The sequence below is a fragment of the Gracilinanus agilis genome, chromosome 5 (assembly GCF_016433145.1).
Source record: "Gracilinanus agilis isolate LMUSP501 chromosome 5, AgileGrace, whole genome shotgun sequence".
Taxonomy (NCBI): domain Eukaryota; kingdom Metazoa; phylum Chordata; class Mammalia; order Didelphimorphia; family Didelphidae; genus Gracilinanus; species Gracilinanus agilis.
Genome location: NC_058134.1, coordinates 55,509,643 through 55,528,350, shown reverse-complemented (window position 1 = coordinate 55,528,350; position 18,708 = coordinate 55,509,643). Strand labels below are relative to the sequence as shown.

Below are 18,708 nucleotides of genomic sequence, written 5' to 3'. Positions count from 1 at the left end.
AAGTTTAAAGGTAAAGTATGACTTCATATAGATAGTAATAGGGCAGAGCCAGGATTCAAGTCTAGGGCCTTCTGGAAACAGCATGGTGCATTTGGAAAAGTCCAATCACACAATCAGCATTCAAATCACTTAATCCCTATGTGACTCTAGGCACTGACCATTTTTCAACTTCAATTTCTTCATCTGTAAAATGAGAATATAGACAAAAGGATCTCCAAGGTTTATTCTGACTCTTGGTCTACAATCCTATGACTCTAGATCCCATGTTATTCTTAACAGTACTATTCTGCCTGCAGTCCAGTGATCCAGATCTCATGATTTCCACTCTACTGTTTCCTCTTACTATTCGTCCGCATATTTTTAAGAGTGTCTTTAACAGAGTCCTAGACTTGGGTAGTAAGAAAGATGAATTCTGCCTCCAACACTTACCAAGTGAGACCCAGGTCAAAATTTTTAATTTCTGTCAGCCTCAGTTTTCTTCATCTGTAAAATGAGAATGACAATAATACCATCTACCTTACAAAGTTGTTAAAAGGAGACAATCAAATGAGACGATATATGTATAATGTTTTATGGAACATTAAAGCACTATATATATATATATATATATGTGTGTGTGTGTTAGCTATCATATAAAGATCATTTCATAAGATTTTATAAAGATGAGAAAATAAAAATGTAGGTTGGTTATTGCTGTCTTCTCATCACTTTTTTTCTGTACTATTATGATCCTTGATTTTTTTGTTCTATTCCTTTGGTATATTCCATTTTTGGAGATATCTTAGAAAACAGACCACTCAGTTCTTTCAAGATTGTTTAACCCTCAGCATAGATGGTTCCCCTTATCTAGTTATTCTTCCTAACTTCATTTTCTTAAATGCCTTTTCTGCTACTTTGATGACAGAAGACATCAAATAAGCTTTTTGCTTTGGGAAATTGGAGGTAGGAATCATATACTGCTGATAAGTGGCAGAAGGGAGTAGATGACATCAAGTGAACCCTAGAAGGGCTGATGATATCTTGGCCATCAAGGGGTACTGACAAAAAGGGAAAAAAGAAATTATAAGGATCTGTGTCTTTACACTTGCTTAGTATAGATGTTGCGTCATTGTAATTCTGGACTTCCTCCTTCCTTGAACTTCTCAGGCTATTCTGCTTGACCCGTTCTTTGTACTTATTCATTTTCTAATTTATCATAGGGTCTATGATAGAGCTTGAAAGGACATTGGGTCTAACTCCCCACCCTTAACCCCATTTATAAAAGAGCAACCTGAGACTGAGAGAGGTTAAATGATTTGGCCAGAATCACAAAATTAATCTCTGAGGCAGAATTTGAATACATCTCTTCCTGACTCCAAATTTAATCCACTGTGCCATATGCCCCTATTATAACTATTTAGTATTATGTGCATTTGAACATACAACCACCTAGAACTATCAGTGTGGTATAAATAGGAAAAAAGAAAAATGTTGTTCTAGTCAGAACCTGGGCTAGAGTCTCAGCCCCTTCCATTTACTAGCTCTGTGATAGTGGGCTATCACTTAATGTTCTTTGATTCACAATTTCCTCATCTACAAAATTAAAACAATCAGTAAATGCTTTTTCTTTCCTTCTTTCATTCATTCAGGGTTGCTATAAGGTAAGAAAAGCACTTTGCTAACTTAAAAGTGTTATATAAATCTGAGTCCATTTCAGACCTTGGGAGATTGTTGGGTTCCATGTCTCAAGGTCTTTGGTAAAGTATACAATTCTTAAGGGATTTCAAAGAATAAGATTAACAGCTCTCATTAAGGAAATGTATGCTAAGACAAGATGAAAAACTGGAGTCTTCCTTTTGTATCTTTGAGATGTCTAGAGATAGTGAACTTGGGTTTACAGATTTCTGCCATTCCCCTTCCACAACCTTATGGGAAAAACGTAGACAAGAGTATATTTTAATGTTACAAATATCTTTTTTTAAAAAGAGTTATATAGGATGTATGGGTATGGGAGGATTTCAGTCTGCTGGTTGGAGGGAGTGTCATTTCATGAGACTACAGGCCCATTGAAATATGTGAAAAAATATAAGTGGAGTTATGATAATAATTATTATTATTAATACTAAATGATAAATTTATTGGAGAAATTTTGGTATGAAATAATTTTTTCTTCCATTCATTTTCCTCTACTGATTTCCTTTCTTCCCCTTACCCTTTTCTGGAATTTTGTCTGTTTTTCAGTTTTGGTATCTAACTTTCCACACCCTCGTTTACTCTATTTGACCTTGATCCCCTTGAAAAAATTTGTGAATATTTTTTTTATATCATCTTCATTTCCACTATCCCTCCCCCTGCCATAGAGAAAATTATTCCATGGAAAAAAGAATTAGAAAGATTGAGGGAAATAGCATTTCAGCAGTAAAACTAACTAATACATCAAAAATAATGTATATAATTTTTGTATATGCAAAATGTACATATTGTATATGCCATGTTCTGAACTCATAGTTTTCTACTTCTGCAAAGAAGTGAGGGAACTCTATTTTCTCATCTCTTCCTTCGAACCATGTTTGTTCATTATAAGTTGCCTAGTGTTCAGTTTTCTTATATCTTTTGGTTTTTCCATTTATGTTGTTATAGTCATGCTACATATTGTTTTCCTGGTTTTGCATAGTTCATTTTTACCAATATTTATGTTTTTCTATGCTTTTATGTATTTTTCATACTCATCATTTCTTATGGCAGTAATATTCATTTATATTCACATTTTAAATCTTGTTTAGCCACTACCTAACTACTAGTTACCTCGTTTCTAGTTTGTTTTTTCCATTACAAAAAGTGCTATTATGAATACTTTGCTACATATTGGGCCTGTTATCTGTCTTTTCACCGTGTGTGTGTGTGTGTGTGTGTGTGTGTGTGTGTGTTTGCGCGCGCGCGTGTGTGTGTGTGTGTTAGAAGAAAGTCTGGATCAAAGAGTATGGATATTTCAGTCACTTTCCTAGTATAATTCTCAATTACTGTCCAGAATAATCATGCCATTTCACAACTCCATCAACAATGCACCAGCATGCTCCAGCACCCCCGACATTAGCTGTTTCTGTCTTTTGTCATCTTTTCCAGTTTACTAGGTTTAAGATGGATTCTCAGCATTGTTTTATTTGCATTTCTCTTAGTGCGCAGTGATTTGGAGCAATGTTTCATATGGTTGTTAATAGTTTGCAATTTTTGTTGAGAACTCTTTATTCATCAGAGACAGCAAGTTGGCATAGTGGATAGAACACTGGGTATAGAGTCAAGAAAACCTGAATTCAAATCCAGCCTCAGACCTTTCATAAATTTGTAACTGGACAAGTTACTTACCCTTGTCAGCTTCAGTTTTCTCATATGTAAAATGAGGATAATAATGCCACTTACTTCCCAGAGTTATTGTGAAGATCAAATGAGATAATATTTGTGAAGCACTTAGCACAGGTTTTGGCACATAGAAAGCTCTTAATAAATGTTCGTTTCCTTTTTTCATCTTTCATATCTTTTGAACACTCATCTATTGAAAAATGGTTCTTGGTTATATATTTGTATTTGTTCCTTATATATCTTGAATATCAGACCCTTATGTTTAATGGTAAGATTTTCTCCCCTCAACTGACAGCTTCTCTTCTTAATCTGGTTGCATTGGTTTTTGTTCATATAAACTTCTTAATTTCATATCATTTGATCTATAATTTATCTCTTTTGATGAATCCTTTCTCCTGTTTGTTTAAGAATTCTTCCCCCCCCCCCAGTTTTGGTCTTTTATGAGTATTCTCTTACAACAATGACCAAAATGGAAGTATTTTTTGCATGATAATACACATAATCCAGATCAAATTGCTTACCAATTCTAAGAGGGGGGCTAGAAAAGAGGAAGGGAGAAAATTTGAATCTTATAACTTCGGGAAACGTATGTTCAAAATTGCCATACATGTAATTGGGAAAATAAAATGTCTTTGAATAAGAAAATAAGATAAATTTAATTTTAAAAAAGAATTCTTCCCCTAGCAGTAACTGATCTGGTTCTCTTGTAATTTTCTTTGCCCAACTTTTAATATTCAGGCTACATATCCATTTTAAGCGGATTGTAGGAAATCACCACAATCTAGTCTCTTGCCAAACTCTTGTTGTCCCAGTAGTCCTTTGCAAATAAGGACTGTATCTCCAAGTAATTTACATTTTCATGTTTATTGAATACTGAGTAATTGAGTTCAGATGTTTCTGACTCCTTTTTACCTAATATATTCCATTAAGCTACTTTTCTATTTTTTTAGCCAGTGCCACATTGTTTTACTTTACAGTATAAACTAAGATCTGAAAGTGATATTTCCCTTTTATTGCTATACTTTTTCATCCTTTCTCTTCAGATTTTAAAACTTTCATTCCTCCAAATAAATTTTGTTTTTATTTTATCTAGCTCTATAAAGTTAGCCCTTATTAATTTGATGTAGCATTGTTGATAAACTTATTTAGGTCATGATGGCACTTCAATTTTGTTAGCAAGTCCCAATCATGAACACCGAATATCTCCATAAATCCTTTATTTCTTGAGGATTTTCTGCCCTTGAAAATTGATTTTAACAGTTTCTTAATGTTGTCTTCAAAGTTAACACAAGGACCCTGGCCATCTTACACATCCCCCGTTAGTAAGGCTATCAAATAGAGTAACTTTAAATCTTAATAACCTGCTCTGGACCTTTCTGTAGCAGAATGTGTTTTGACTAATGCTCCTGGCCAGGTTTTCCCTGTTGGCAATATATTGGAGGCCCTGAAATACCATCTGGGAAGTACAGCAGATGGTGTGTGGTGTACAAATTCTTAAAGCAATCACTTTTTCCCCTCTGGCATTTGGGGGAATGGAAAGGGTGATTTTACTAAAGAAGATGACTTCTGACAATAATAGAGACCATGGGAAGTCCATGATGACTTTGTGGGAAGAAAATTGGCAGAGGGGAGAAATTGGCAACAAATCTACAAGGAATTGGCAGGGAAGCTACAGAAGGAACAAATTTGTTAGCTTACATTTCCTAGTCTGGTTGCAAAATCTTCTTCCTTGTATTGTTTTCAACATTGTATATTATGTGATTATCACCATAGAAGTTTCCTCAAGAGTAACACACATGTTTTCTCTTCCAGAAGTGACACTGAAGGTCCACATCAGTGACGCCAGCACCCATCAGCCAGTCAACGAAGCCTTCATTGAGATATTTACCAACCAGGTCTCTATTGCCTCTGGAACATCAGGGGCAGATGGCACAGCTTTCATCAAGTTCCAATATCAGTTGGGGAATCAGCTGATTGTCACAGCCAGTAAGCCTGCATATGTACCAAATTCTGCACCATGGAAACCCATACGATTACCTGGTAAGTAGGATTTTACTTTGTTCTAATTTCTAAGGAATTACATTTGAATCCAGAAAGGAAATGATCTCAAATCAACCAATATTTATGAGTTTATATTTACCATGGATAAATGGTAAAATCCTCCATTAAAGACTCCCTTTAATTTAAGTCTTATCATTGTGGAGGGGGTAACCCTGAGTTCTCTTGGTTCTGCCAATAAAATTTCAAGCTTTTGAAGGTCCTAACAAGCTAGAAATAGGTCAAGAAAAGGTGACTAAATCTATGTCCATTATCTGAGAACCCTCCTGGTTTGGTTCAGAGGCTTATCACTGGGTTAATCACAGAGCAATTGCTTACTAAATTAAGAGAGGAGGGTACAATCTGTACTGGTGGAGGGGAACACAAATACTGATGGAATTCCAAATCATTTTCATTGCTTTATATTTGTAGATATTGTGTGACTTCAGAAAGAGAAAATTATAACCTAATAGCCAAAGCTGCCATGTATTATCATTGGACTCAAGGCTATGCATTTGAGCTACATTTCTTCATCAAAAGTGCTTTGCAAACCTTAACAAACTGTATTAATGCTGGCTGTTCTTATTCTTGTTCATGTCAGATTTTTGCACTTTGATAAACTGTGTTCATTCAATAAGTACTTATTTTTATTTTGCTATTTTATTGAGAAAAAATGAGATAAAGGAAGGTATGCCTTTTGGAAAGTGAAGGAGCTTTAGAATCAAATGATTGTGTGGTTCATTACTACCTAACACCTTTCCTGTGATGATTTTCCCCACCATATGCCATGGAATTTCTCTGGATTTTTACTCTTCCAATCTTGTAGATGTCAGTTGCTTCTGAGAACTCTAATTCCCTTTCTCCTGAGACAGGATGCCATTCATAGAAGCACAACATTCTCTAAGATGACCAAATCCCAAAAGATTTTATCCATTCTAATATCCCCATTTCTTATTACATAATCTCTCTCTCATTATGCGAATGTTATTCAGCCTTACCATCACTGAATCTCAAATCCTCCTTTTCTTTCCCTTCCATTACCTCTTTGCCCATTCTATCGAGGCTCCTCTTCTTCCTGAGAGACTATAGAAGTTATTTTCTATTCACTCTTTACCACTGACTTGATTAGGGTACATGCCATATATCTTATGTTTTCCCTTCTTTCTTTGTATCCTCGCCATTATTCTATATTCCAGTGACACTAGGCTATTGCTTGCACAAAATAATCCAGCTCTCCACACCATGCATTTTCCTGACTTTTCCTTATGCCTGAAATGCTTTCCCTCCTCATCTCTATTTACTGATTTCCTTGGCTTTCTCCAAGTCCCAGTTAAAATCCTAACTTCTATAGGCAGCCTTTCTTTATCTCCATTAATACCAGTACCTTCCCCTCTGCTTTTTCAATCTTCAATTTATCCTGTATATATCTTGTTTGTACATAGTTGTTTGTATGTTGTCTTCCCACTTAGACTATGAGTTGCTTGAGAGCAGGGACTATTTTTTTGTCTTTCTTGGTATGTCCACTCCTCAACACAGCACATTCCTTCAGTTCTTCAGTTTAATACCATAAGGGAAATTGATCCACTTCTTGGTGAAGTCTGACATTGCAGGCCTAGTCCTTTACCACCATTTCTTTGTTTTAAGTTCTGTTTTTGCCCTTGTCTCCTTTGCACTTTTAGAAGATCAGTTAATGATCCCTTTTTGTGTTTTGTTGTTATTAATTTGTTTTAGTAGTCATTTTTAACCTCAAAGGTATCTTTCTCATTTTAGGTTTTATTTTTCCTGTTTTTAGCTGAGCTAATTAATTTCACTTAATTGTTCCTCTCCTGGTTGCTGTATTTGTTTACTTTTTCATATTTCTGTTGTCTGGGTTGCTTTCAAATCATACAATCTACACGTCTGTTTTGTAGAAGTGCTTCAAATGCCTTTCATATTGAATCTTCATCTTTTTTTTTCATTGATTATATCCAATCTTCTCCAGCAGAGTGTTACTTCTATCAGCCCCACTCTCTCACTTATCGTCAGTGTTTCCCTGTCCCCTGGTTACATCCTTATTGCCTGAAAACATTTCTCCTTCTTTAAAAGTGCTCTCACTTGATCCATTCATCCCTACTAGCTGTCATTCCATATCTCTCCTCCATTTTGTGACTAAACTCCTTGAGAAGATTGTCATTAATCAATGTCTCCACTTCTTTTCATGTAGCATTTTACAGTCTAACTTCCAGGCTCATTATTCAACTGAAACTGTTCTCTCCAAAGTTACTAGTAATCTCTATATTGCCAGATCCAATGATCTTTTCTCAATCCCCATCTTTCTTGACCTTTCTACCCTTTTTCGCCTTGTCAGTTGCTTTTCAGTATTCTTCTCTCCAGGTTTCTATGATATTGCTTTATCCTGGTTGTCCTTTTTTCTTTCTGATCACTCTTTCCCAGTCTCTTTTGTTATCTGTTACCTGTGGATGTCCTCCAAAGCTCTCTCCTGGACCTTCTTCAACTTCAAAACTGATCTCACCTGCTCCCATAGGTCCATTTATCTCAGTGCAGATAATTTCAAGATTATACATCCAACCCTAATCTTTTTGCTGAGCTCCATTTGCCTTTTGAACATCTCAAACTCCATGTCTTATCTAAATTAAACTAATCTTACATCTTAAACTCAATATATCTAAAATTGAACTCATCTTTCCCCCAAAAACTTATCCCCACTTCTGAATTCCCTTATTACTGTTGAGATCACCACTTTCATCCCAGTCATTCAATCTTGCAATCAAAGTATCATTCTTTAGTCCTTACTCCTCATTTCTAGTCTGCTGCCAAGTTTTGTCAATCCCCCCTTTGAAATAATTATATATATGCACCCTTCTTCCCCTCTGACCTTGCCACCAGCCTGATATAGGCGCTTGTCACCTCACACCTATACTATTACTAAAGCTCATTGTTTGGTCTCCTCTGCCTCGTGTCTCTTCCTATAATAATGCATCCTCCTTTCAGCTGTCATATTAATCTTTCTAAAGTACAGATCTGATTACATCACACACATCTACATTCAATTAACGTCCTTGGCTCCTCATCACCTTCAGGATCAAATATAAAGCCAAAAAGAGTTTGAAATTCAAAGCTTTATAAACTGACCCACTCCATCCTTCACCATCTACCTATCCTCACATACTTTGTGATCTAGTGACACTGTTCTGTTTGCTCTTCTACACACAAAATGCTCCATTTCTTGACTGTGCATTTTAGCTGGCCATCCCCCATGCCTGGGATTCTCTCCCTTCTCATCACTACCTCCTGATTTCCCTTGTTTCCTAAGTCCTAGCAAAAACCCCACCTTAATGCTAGTGCTTTTTTTCTTTCTTGGTTGTTTTTGTTAAGTCATTTCAGTCATGTCTGACTCCTCATGACCCCATTTTGTGTTTGCTTGGCAAAGATACTAGAGCAATTTGCCATTTTCTTCTTAACCTCATTTTATAGATGAGGAAACTGAGGCAAATGGAGTTAGACTCAGATTTATAAGATATGTCTTTTGGTGTGGCAGTTTAATTTCATCGGCTTTCAGGAACACAGTAGTCCAGTTCTTTCTATGATTTCTAGAGGGTTCAGAAGAGAATTATATATTTAAATTTCCTTTTCTTTATATTTGAAGGTCTTTCTCCCAGTTGCTTTATTGTTTGTCTTTGGAATTGTTCTATTTAATTACTGTGTGTCTGGGAGTTTGCAGTTTAGGTTTTCTCCTTTCCCACAACCCCCAAAGACAATCTGTGGATCCTTTTAATTGGCTTTTTTTCTGTACTCAGAAGTTCTAGACAGTTGTATTATTTCTCACATTTTGGTGTTCAGATTCTTTAGCTTACTATGTTCTTGTGATATACTTATGATCCTTATGTTGTCTCTACACATACTATCTTTCAGATCAATGTTTCAATTCTATAGCTCTCATATATTCTTTTAACATGATCCTTTTTTTATTTCTCTTCTTCCAGACTGTATTTGACTTCTGTGTATTTGCCTTCCCAATTTAATAACTTGTTTTCTCTTTCATTATTTTGGAGAGACTCGCCATTGTGGAGTCACGCTTTTTCTAGTCTATCAATTATTTCTGCAATTCTGCTTTCATCATTTTTATTTCTCTTTGGAGCCATTTGGCAACATCTTCCTGTGGTTCCACATTCTCTTGGGAACCCAAAGGATCTTCTGTCATTTTCATTTTCTTTTGTCTTGTGATATTTAGTGATAGTTGGATTTGTCTGGATACCTTAAAGAGTATGGTTCATTCTATTATTAATAGTTTCCTTTTGTATTTATCTGCTAGAGCACAAGGTTTTTTAACCAAGTTTTCTTTGTACTGGAATCTTTGGTAATTCCACTATTTTTCCTTATGTTCCTTTAGAACTTACTTTACAACCCCTTGGTGGTCTTTTAAGGCAGAGTTCATGAGGAGGACCCCAAAGCTCTCTCAACTTCCTTTTTCCTAGCCTCCCACTTTGTCCCAGGTGATTTCTAGAAAGAGAGACCTGGCCTCAGCTGAATGCCAGTCCACTTTTCTTCAGGCTTGATGGAGCCCCACCACAAAGTGGTGCCCTGCCTCAGTTCCCTATACTCTTCAGTCTTTGGCTGAGATAGCTGCCACATAGTATACTGCTAACCTAAGAAGATCTACCCAAAGGATGGGGAGTAGAATCATGGGGTCAGAGCAGGAGCCAGGGTGTGATAGCAAAGACTGTAATAGCAGCAAAGAAATTGCTAATTGCCTCTCAGAACATAAGATTTAGAGTACTATGGAACAGGCCTGTCATGGGGGTAATGGGGGAAGGAATCTGAGGAAGTGAATTACAGATTAAAGATTAGCCCTTTCTGTCATTAATTCATAGTTTGTTTCCTCCTTAGGGTTCTTAGTGTCTTAGCCTTTGGAGACAAGTCCAATTTCTTTTTTTCTGGTACATTTTTCTTGTTCTGTAGAGTTTGAGGAGATATAGAAGATCAGGGGAAATAGCTCCTTTTCCATTTGGTTGGTTACAGGACCCAGAAGTCAGAGAAAAAATATATAAATAATAAATAACTCTTTGATGCTATTGACCAGGCTCTCCTCCTAAATATGGTATCCTCTCTGGGTTTTCATGAAATTCTTCTGCTTCTTCTTTCCATCTACCTACCTACTGACTCCTCTTCAGAATCCTTTGCTAATTCATAATCTAGATCATACCCCCAACTAAGTGTGACCTCCAGGTATTTTACATCCTCATCTCTTTTCTTTTTAGAACATCTAACTTGGTGATCTCATTAACTTTCCTTGGATTCAGTCACCTTTTCTCTGCAAATGACTACCAGATTGATCTTTTCAGCTCCAGTCTCTCTCCTGAACTGTATTCCTTGATCATGAGCTGCCTATTTATGCTCACTCCTGGTTCAGAACAATCATCATGCTTCTTGCTCAGTAACTGCTTAATAAATGTTTGTTGACTTGACTTTATACATCTCAAACTGCATGTCCCAAAGACACCTCAAATTCATCCTATCTAAAGGAGAACTCATTACCAGCCTCACTCTTCTTCTAAGCTTCTCTAGTATAGTCTAAAGTTTTGAAATATTCCCAGTCAAGCAGTTTGGCAACTCTAGTGTCATCCTTGATCTCCCACTCTTACTCATCCCATGAGTCTAATCTGTTGCCAAATCCTGCCTTGTGTCCTCAACATCCCTCAAATTTGTGCCCTTCTCTACACTTCCTCAGTGAACATCAGTCCTAACAGTTCAATCTCCATTTTACAGATAAGAAAACTGAGACAAACACTGGTTAAGTGACATGCCCAAGGTCACCCAGCTACTAAGTATCTGAGGCTGAATTTGAACTCTGGTGTTCCTGACTCCTGGCCCAGCACTCTATCCACTAACTTACAAGTTCTACATTCTCTTTGCTGTATCACATCACCATGCTGAATTCCTCATCAAAGTAAATTCCTAAAGTGGAGGACTGTTTCACGTTTGCCTTTCTAATACTCAGGGCTTAGCCCAGTATCTGGCAAATCATAAATGCTTAGTAAATATTTGCTGATTGTTTTTTTGGAAATAAAGGCAAAGGCTCTTAGTGAAAGCTGGTGGTTAAGTGGGTACTGGGTATCGTCAGCAGGGAAGTAAGAATTATCTTGAATGTAAGTACCTTTATTTGTATTTATCCTGTATACAACTGTTCTCTATATACTTATGTATGCATGTTGTCTCCTTAAACAACAATCCTAAGAAGAGTAGAGATTGTTTTATGTTCTTGTCTTTTTATACCTAACATCTAGGATGGTGCCTGGCACGTAGTTTTTGATTGATTTATTCATTGATGAATTCCAGTAGAATAAAAGTCCTTAAGGACAAAGAATGTTACATTTTTGTCTCCATGTTCATAGTGTTCACACTAGGGCCTACCATATAGTAGGCATGTCACTTTGTAAATGCTTTTTAACCAAATGAATGATGAAGGCCCATAAGCATGGATGATGTTTGAGAATTCTAAAGGGGAGAAGTAGTTGCAGTGGGCAATATTTGAGGAACTGTGATTCCCTTGGGGTTTCTCCTCCTTTGATTCTTTCCTAAAGTTTTCTTTTGCCCTTGACCAGGGGAGAATGAGAAACAAAAGGCAAGGGTGAGATCCGGTCTACCTTCTTTATTCTTACCATCAGATCATCCTACCATGGCTGACTCTATAGCCCAGAGTAGAATAAATAGAACCAGGGCTTAGGGAAGAGTGATGGCAGCAGACAATATGGTGGCCAAGGCAACAGCCAGGATCTGAAGGATCCAAGAAAAAAGGAGGAGAGGAAGAGAACTCCCAGGGTGCTTATATATGGGGCATCTATAAATTGGGAACTTCCAGATTCTTAGAGACACGTTCCCTTTAGTTCTGGCCTCCCAGAACCTAGAAGAATTTGGTTTTATCCTCAATCACCAAATTGAAATTTGTCTCAAAAGAACAAAATCCTGGCTCTTACTTTTTTCATGCCAAGAAAAAACTGTGGAAGTGACCCAAGGGAAGTTCAAAGGTGATTTGAGCAGTGAATCAGCCTGTGGGGAGAGAACAGAAGCATGGGCTGTTTGAATTGCCTTCACTTTGGATCCTTTCCTCACAAATGCCGGAAGAAAAAGGAAAACATTCCCCTAATCTCCTTTCTTCTGTGTGAATCAGACAATAGTCACATTACATTTTTCCCAGCTCTCTTCTTCACAATAGTCAGCCCTTTGTTTGGAATATTAACAAGAGCTTGGTGCTGAAATGATTGGATTGAAATTCAATCTGTGACTTAGTACAGTGCTTGGCACACAGTAAACACTTAATAAATGCTTGTTACCTTACCTGTTACACAAATTCACTAGAGCTGTGGAATGTCCTTTCCAAAGGGACATGTTTTCTATATTTATAATGAAAAAAGAGCTCTTTCAAGCATGTACACAAGACAAGGCATTCTTAGGAGGTTTTTCAAAGCTAAATTTCTCTTCCCATCCCTTACTTTGCAAGGAAGCATCAGGGCATAGAGTTTTTTTCCTTCCTGAAGCTGAAATAAGTAAAGGGGAACATCATAAATAAATAGCTTTATTTTTGCCAGTGATAGGGGGCAGACAGCTAGATCCTGTTTTAGACTGAATGCCCTGGATAGTGTAATTTGAACTTTGAAAATTATGATCTAAGACTTCCTAGCTGTGGAAGCCTGAGCAAGTCACTTAACCCCATTTTCCTAGCCCTTGCCCTTCTATCTTAAAGTTGTTGTTCTCTAAGAGAGAAAGTAAAGGTTGGGTTTTTTTTTCTTAAAGAAAGGAAGGAAGGAAGTTGTGGTCTGGAATCTCTCTTCAAAGGTAGGCTTTCATCTTTTTGTTTAAATTTTTTTCAATTAAATCTGAAGAACATGGGATCTTTCACACATGACTTATTTCAGTCAGAAATATCTCCTACCTCTTTAGGGGTCCTTTATTCACTTAAGGGTCTGATTTATTTTTGCCTCTCTTAATTGTTAGTCTCTGAGTTGGCCAAGAAAAAATGAATTGAAAAGGTTTTGTTTTTTTTTTTTCTGTTTTGACAACTTAGCATTGCAAAAACTGAAAGGAACATTAGAGAACAGGTTATATGGTATAGCTCTCCTTCCTTCCTGGATCAGGAGACTAAACCCAAGGGGGAGGAAGTAATGTAACCCAAGGTCACACACCTACTTAGTGGCAGAGATGAGGCTTGAACCTGGTTCTTCCAACTCCTGCTTAGTGTTCTTCACACAATACTAAGCTATGTTATTTGTTGTGTTATAGCTATTGGAAAGTTTGTTGATCTGTTTATTTATTGTATAGATATAGCCTCAAAGTTAGAAAAATCAGAGTTTGGGGACTTTCTCTGACAAAATTATTACCTGTGACCATGAACAAGTCATTTAACCTCTTAGTAACTTGGCAATTTCCTAAGACTCAGTCACAGAAAATAATCAGTCCAGAATTTCAAAAGAGTTCATGTAACAAGGCTAAACAAATTGATTTCGGGCAAGTAGACTATGCATTAAAAGATGAAATGTCCTTTGTCAAGGAAGAACCAAATAATGATGTAGTTGTTGAGTCATTTTCAGTCATGTCCAACTCTTTGTGACCCAATTTGGAGTTTTCTTGTCAGACATACTGGAGTGGTTTGCCATTTCCTTCACTAGCTCATTTTACAGGTGAAAAAATCAAAGCAAACAGGGCTAAGCGACTTGTCCAATATCACTCAGTTAGTGTCTGAGCCAGAATTGAACTCAGGAAGAAGAGTCATCCTGACTTCAGTCCTGGGGCTCAGTCCACTGTGCCACCTAGCTGCCCCCTCTCCAAATAGTGATAGGAGCCCCCTACCAGTCATTAGAGATAAAAGTTTCTGGATCAGATAGGAGAGCCTATACAGTCCTCCAGAGAAATACCTCCTGAAGGTGTGACTAGTAGTATGCCTTTCCGTATCTCTTACTTCTCTGGCCTCTGGTCAGCACAGTCAACTTCCCTGGCTCTGATCTTTTGCCTTTCAGATTCCATTCTTCTTCCATTTGGGTCTCATGTTGGAAGTAAACAAAGACAAAGAGCTTAATTTAAGGTTTTCTTAAGTAGACTAAAAGTTCATGTTTTTAGCTGTTCAAATTGTTGGACCTATTCCATTGAATTTTTTTGGTGCAGAGGTGGCCTGGGCTGTCCAACCCTGGGCTTCAGAGTATATGCTTTAGCAGGTACTACAAAGATGGAGAAGTTTGAAGTCCAATGAGTGTTGTCAGATAGTGTTAGTCTTGGAATTATGAAATCCTGAGTTCAAATCTTAGATACTTAGCAGTTGTGTGATTCTGGGCAAGTCATTTGACAATTCTCATCTGTAAAATGAGAATAATAATAGCATCCACTTCACAGAGCTGTTGTGCAGAATATGTATTTATTGCATTTTTTGTAATTTTGTAATTTTTTAATTTTTGTGATTTTATTGCATTTATTATAATAATTCATATTATAAAATATGCATTTAATAAACATTAACACACTCTAAATGCTGGCTCCTTTAACAGATTCCACTACCTTTTTGGTGTCTGTTGTTGGAGGATCAGCCCACCTAAATTAAAAGGGGCTTCTCACCAGAAGGTGGTCCTCTCTGGGAAGAGAAGACTTATGGGGATCATCTCCTAAAGTGTTGCCTGGTTTGGAGCCCTGATGGAGATCATTCTCATCAGAGAGCTTTTTTGGGGCTGGGGCAGTTGGTCTTCTGGGGATTTTACATATTCTTCTTGCAATTTTCATAGACTTTTGTTAAGTAAAATAACAACAGACTATTGGTAGTTTCCAAATCTGAATAGATCTGAAAACACTCAGCTATTAGACAATAAGTTTCCTGAGAAAAGGGACTGATTGCCTTTTACCTCTCTCTGTACCTCTCAGCACTTCACACCTCGCCTGATACAAAGTAGGTGTTTAATAAGTGTTTACTGACTTGTGGGGTAAACTCCTTGCATGTATGGATTATTTCATTTTATATCTCTATATTCCCAGCACCTACAACATAGTAGACACTTGTTACCTTAACTGCTTGCTTGACTGATGTATGGTTTAATTTAGTTGCAAAAATTCACAAGCATCCTCTTTTTTTTTCCTTCTCCAGTGTTTTCTTCTCTAAGTCTTGGCCTGCTCCCTGAGCGATCTGCTACTCTAATGGTGTATGAAGATGTCGTCCAAATAGTCTCAGGATTTCAAGGTACATTTCATATCTTAAAATGGATAATGGCAACTTGCAAACTCACTTATCTCAGTCTTGCCAGGGATGTAGTCATAAAGCATTTGCTGAGAGGAAGACATCACTCCCCTGAAAGCATGTTAGATGTTGGTAACACATTAGTTGACCTTGAATGAATTTTTAGGTGGATTTTATGCCCACCCAGCCTAGTTTTTCTAGGGCCTAGAGCCTTCTGTGGACTGACCTGTCTGTTTTAAATATATCTGAATGTGAAAGGTCATTTCATGTAGACGTTTAGAACATTTAAACATTTAGAATTCATCTTATTACTAATTTTTATTGCTTATGTCATCTACTGTCCTTCCCTCTGTTAATCATCTCCAACTTATCATGTGTGTATAACTCCACACAGACATTTTTGCATATGGATAGATAATCTTTTGTTTACACATAGTTATTTGTTTGTTTTCTTCTCTACTGGACTGTGAGCTCCTTGAAGGCAAGGAGGTATCATGACTTTCTTTGTATTTCCAGCACTTAGCTAGTGCCTAGCACATAGTAGGGACTTTATAAGCACTTGTTGACTGACTGACTAGTAGGAATATTCTTGCAGGAAATGAATATCATTTCCAGTCATTTCAGAGCCTTTTTGACTAAAGAATAGTGCTTGAAAATATTTGCCTTCTGCTTTTTATTCTGTATTAGACACATATAGAAACTAAACTACACAGTTTAACTGTCTTGTCCTTAGTTGTATCAGGAAATGACAACCAAAGGTGGGAGTAGTAAGGATATCTCTCTGTAAAGGATACCTCTGATCTAAATAGAGAGTTTTATTTCATGTGTACCTTGTAATTTGAGAATCAGACTTTCAGACTCCTAATTTTCAGTCAAAAGACATTCTGTCTCATGTCCAATTAGCCAGGATTATTATTATTTTGGATGTCATTTCTGTTGTTCTGTGCAGAAAACATCTGGATTGGCATAATGCCCTTGGAAAAGTGATGGTCATTTCTGCCGTAAATCTTTATTCTAACACAATGACAGTGTCTCTGAGCTATAAGGGATCTCAGAGACCATCAATTCCAGCCCCTACTTAACCTTTTATAACAAATGATAAATAGTCATAGAATTTTGGCTTGAAGACTTCCAGTGGAAGAGAATCCACTAACCTCTGAAGTAGCCCATTCTATTTCAACAGAACTCTGATTCAAAAGTTTTTCTAAATTTGTCTTTTTGGAACTTCCAACCCATTGACCCTAGTTCTATTCACTAGGACAGGAGTTCTGAGAGAGAGGGGGGGGGAGGGAGGGAGAGAGGGAGGACGGACTATCTTCCATTATACTTGATTTCCTTTATAATCCTCTTTTATATTGTGTATTTGAGAAGTGGTCCCTTAGGCTTTGCTAGCTTGCCAAAGGGATCCATGATCCACCCTTACCCCCCACAAAAAAATTAAGGAATGATTTCTAGATTGGAGTAGAAAAGTTAGTTCCTCTTTCCATTCAATAGTCCTCTGACTGCTTCATGAACAAAAAGGGTGAGAACAAAAAGGGAAGATCAAGGGGACCAGTTCTAGGAGAGGCAGGAGACTTGAGATCATCATCACAGGAACTAGGGGTTAGCCTTGGTATTGAATTCTCAGATACAGGAGTTAAAGAAGAGTAGATATAGGGTAAAAAAGAGAATAAAGATATTCAGGTATTCTATGGCATGGCATAAGTGAGAAGAGGGAACTCATTAGAGCAGTGAGTGAAGATCTTTGCTACCAAGCAGAGGGGCTGGAGGAGAAACTTTGTCCACTATGCCTCACTCAGTGCTATTTTTTTTCATTACTAGAAGATGTAGTTTATCTAGACATCAGATATCTCAGTAGATAGAGCCCTGGACCTGGAGTCAGGAAGACCTGAGCTCAAATTTAGCCTCAGACCCTTAATAGCTTTGTGACCCTGGGCAAGTCACTTAACTTTTTTTGACTCAGTTTCTTCATCTATAAAATAAGATATTAATAGCACCTACCTCCCAGAGTTATTATGAGGATAAAATATAATATTTGTAAATCACTTTACAAACCATAAAGTTTATATGTATGTATTTATGTAAACATATATGTATTGTGTATAAAAACTCATACAAAGACCAGCTATTATTGTTGTAGTTATCTAGACCTATTAACATGAGCTAATCAAGCCCAGCTAGACATCCTCAGTCTGTCCCTGTTTGTTTTGGGCATCAGTTCCCAATGAACCATTTTTATCCTGTCCCATTCAGCACAAAGATAACAACAGCCAACATTACATAGTACTTACTATGTGCCAGGGATCATGCTGAGTGCTTTACAATTATTGTCTTATTTGATCCTTACAACAATATTGGGAGGTAGATTCTATTATTATTCCTATTTTACAGATGATAAAATTGAGGCAAACATAGGTTTGATGACATGCCCATGATTACACAGCTAGTAAGCATCAGAGGTCAGATTTGAACTCAGGTCTTCCTTATTTTCCAGACTGGCACTCTATACACTGCATGACCTAGATCATATTCCTTGGCACAGAAATTGGAAACAAAGACAAAATTGAGCAGCATTTTCTTCTCCTCATGGTTGGTGATCATAATCCCATCCATTTCCATCATCATTCCTGCCCCATCTTTGATTTTCCTCTTTTCTCCATTATGGATGAAGACAACAATAATAGCATTTCCTGGCCCTTCCTAACTCACTGGCTCATTCTGAATGGTTTTACTTTCCTCCCAAGACAATGCCATGGTTTTTTGTTCATTCATCATCACCTGCCTTTGCTTCCATCTTGTGTACACTCCTGTTCTACTCTTAGTTGGTGAATGAGTTGCCTGTTCATCTTCATTTCTCTCTTTCTAGGCAATTCTGCAATTCTTTTCCTCTTCATCACAACCAAATAGTTTCTCTTGAAACCAGGGAGTCCAACCTCTTTTTCTTTGAATCTTTTAGAATCTGATCTCCCTAAATCTAGTCTGCATATTAGACTAGGACTAGTTTTCCTCCTCAAATTATAAGACAATGTGCTTGCTCCCACCGAGTTCCCATATTTTTCACTCAGGAACTAGATCGTGCACCTTTTAAAACATAAAGCAAATCAGGAAATTGTTAACGGATGTGT

At 37.1% G+C, this 18,708-nt stretch overlaps 1 protein-coding gene across 1 annotated transcript in view; it reads left to right on the top strand.

The window, feature by feature from the left end:
- FAM171A1 (family with sequence similarity 171 member A1) overlaps positions 1-18,708 on the top strand; it is a 183,865-nt gene that overhangs the window by 96,396 nt on the left and 68,761 nt on the right. The window contains exons 2-3 of the mRNA XM_044677453.1: positions 5,149-5,376; positions 15,494-15,586. Coding sequence (XP_044533388.1) covers positions 5,149-5,376; positions 15,494-15,586 — 321 coding nt within the window. The remainder of the gene's footprint in view (positions 1-5,148; positions 5,377-15,493; positions 15,587-18,708) is intronic.